The sequence below is a fragment of the Penaeus monodon genome, chromosome 32 (genome assembly GCF_015228065.2).
Source record: "Penaeus monodon isolate SGIC_2016 chromosome 32, NSTDA_Pmon_1, whole genome shotgun sequence".
NCBI lineage: Eukaryota > Metazoa > Arthropoda > Malacostraca > Decapoda > Penaeidae > Penaeus > Penaeus monodon.
In genome coordinates, this window is record NC_051417.1 from 10,243,553 (window position 1) to 10,244,517 (window position 965).

Consider the following 965-nt stretch of genomic DNA (forward strand, 5'->3'; position numbering starts at 1 on the left):
TCCATCTAAGTCATTTCTTGGCATTGTACTTATCGTACATCCATCCAATATTGCCATTTTTCATCCAAGCACATCCTCGCCCTCACCCGTCCGCCCTCTCATCCACTTACGATGAGTAACCACCTATGGCTGTCGTGATGAAGGTGAGTAAATGGTACGTGGGTGTGAGTGAAGCATCTCACTCGCGTACCTGAAGGGAATCGCCCGACCTTTCTCTTGGACTCGAATATGATCCAGAATGTCATATTGAGGCCAACGTCTTGATTCCCTTCATAGTTTTTAAGGGAGGGGTGGGCTCAGAAGGGTTATTTTTGTCCTTCTTTATCTACTTCACATATTATTTTCCTCTCCCTTGTGTGATTATTCCTGTGCGTGCCTGCGAGCTCTGATTCCCTGCGTCTCCCCTTCCACACGTCACACTAATCCCTGTATCATGACCGACCTTCATCACGCCCAAACATCGACTTGCGCTTCACATGTACAGCAAAACTTCTTATTCAGTCTTTGTTTTCTCTCTCTTTCTCTGTCTTTGATCCATTTCCCATATTTCTTAAACACTGGGGCTGCCGTTGTGGCAGACCCTCACACTTCACCGCCTTCCGCGTCTGGTAATGAGGCCGCTTCCTCACCCCACGTGGGCGCCCTAACACCCACGTGCGCGGTTCGCTTCCTCTCACGTGACCTAACTTGTGGCTGATGCATGACTGACCTGGTGCCACCATGACCCCGCAGCACCCAGTCTCGTGGCAGCCTAGCCAGGACGGAACGCGTATGATCGGGCACATGATTCTCAACAAGTACATCAAGGGCGAGGTCGGGCCAACCTTCAGCGCCGCCATTCTCGGCCTCAAGGTGGGCGGCGGCCAGATCCTCGAGAGTGGGAAGATCGGCGCTCTCATTGAGAAAGTCAAGAAGGGGAGTATAGCGGACACAGTGGGGCACCTCAGACCAGGTAAACGCGCCTC

General features: G+C 52.2%; 1 protein-coding gene across 1 annotated transcript in view; it reads left to right on the plus strand.

Moving 5' to 3' along the window:
* LOC119593542 (regulating synaptic membrane exocytosis protein 2-like) overlaps positions 1-965 on the plus strand; it is a 102,095-nt gene that overhangs the window by 100,445 nt on the left and 685 nt on the right. Inside the window, exon 5 of the mRNA XM_037942504.1 lies at positions 733-952. Within this exon, the coding sequence (XP_037798432.1) occupies positions 733-952 (220 nt within the window). The remainder of the gene's footprint in view (positions 1-732; positions 953-965) is intronic.